The sequence below is a fragment of the Wasmannia auropunctata genome, unplaced genomic scaffold (genome assembly GCF_000956235.1).
Source record: "Wasmannia auropunctata unplaced genomic scaffold, wasmannia.A_1.0 LD319273.1, whole genome shotgun sequence".
Classification (NCBI taxonomy): Eukaryota; Metazoa; Arthropoda; class Insecta; order Hymenoptera; family Formicidae; genus Wasmannia; species Wasmannia auropunctata.
In genome coordinates, this window is record NW_012043617.1 from 1 (window position 1) to 996 (window position 996).

The 996-nt window shown below is 43.9% G+C and overlaps 1 protein-coding gene across 1 annotated transcript; it reads right to left on the bottom strand.

Annotated features, from left to right (window-relative positions):
- Positions 1-9: 9 nt before the first annotated feature.
- Positions 10-850, bottom strand: LOC105460583 (class E basic helix-loop-helix protein 22-like; the record flags this gene model as incomplete). The annotated part of the gene is made up of 2 exons (XM_011707069.1): positions 10-520; positions 627-850. Coding segments are annotated over 2 exons (448 nt in total), but the record flags the coding sequence as incomplete, so codon positions are not given.
- Positions 851-996: the final 146 nt, after the last annotated feature.

The following is a 996-nucleotide window of genomic DNA, read 5'->3' on the forward strand; positions in this document are numbered from 1 at the left end:
AAAACTTTCTCTGTTTAATTTCTGATCTAAGTTATTATTTATTTGCACACAAATAATTTTTCCCAGCATCTCAAATATGATAGTTGCAATTGCACACTTAACATTAGTATTACTAAATCAATAAAGAGTTAAGTAGCAACTTTATCTTTATCTTTTAAAATAAGAAAAAAATACATACATTCGTGTATGTGTGTGTGTGTGTGTGTGTGTGTGGGACTTGAATTTGATGGATTCATATCTTTCACGAGAAAAACAAAGAAGAGAGTTGCAGAAAAAAAAATGCAAAACTCTACTCCTTAATTCGATTCTCCGCTGGCGACCGTGCCGTCGGTCGGCGGGCCGGTCACGATTTGAGGCTCGTTCGCGGGTAGCCCCTGCATCTCCTGCACTCCCTGGAACAGCTTGCCGGGAAATCCCTGCAAGAGGTCGTAGGAGACCGGCGTGGGCGGCAGGGCAGTGGTGTGCGCGTGCGGTGATTGCAGGACGGCGATCACTCTCCGGAGCTCTTCCAAGGCGTTTCCTACGTGAGCACAGCAGCGTTTCTTAGTCAATTGAAACGTAATGCAATTTAAAATTCATCAACGAGGATCGCGACACGAAGCTGTCGCGTCGGACGAGCTCGTTACCTTGCATAAGGATGTAATTTTTCGCCAGCAGGAGGGTGGCGATCTTGGACAGCTTCCTCACGGAAGGACTGTGAGCGTAAGGGATGACAGAGCGAAGCTCGTCCAATGCATCGTTCAAGTCGTGCATCCGCCTGCGCTCTCGCGCGTTGATGTTCAGCCTCACGCTTTTCCCTTGACGAGTCGTTTTCGATTTCGGAGGACAATTCAGTCGCGAGCCTGTGGGTCTAAAAAGAATTATGAGATTATTTATGTATCGATATTATTAATTGTATATATTTAATTAAGAGTTTACCAATGTGCTTTAGAAACACATTTTAACAAGCGTACGTTACATCAGTTGATTATGGTGTATACTATAAATGTTCAGTTA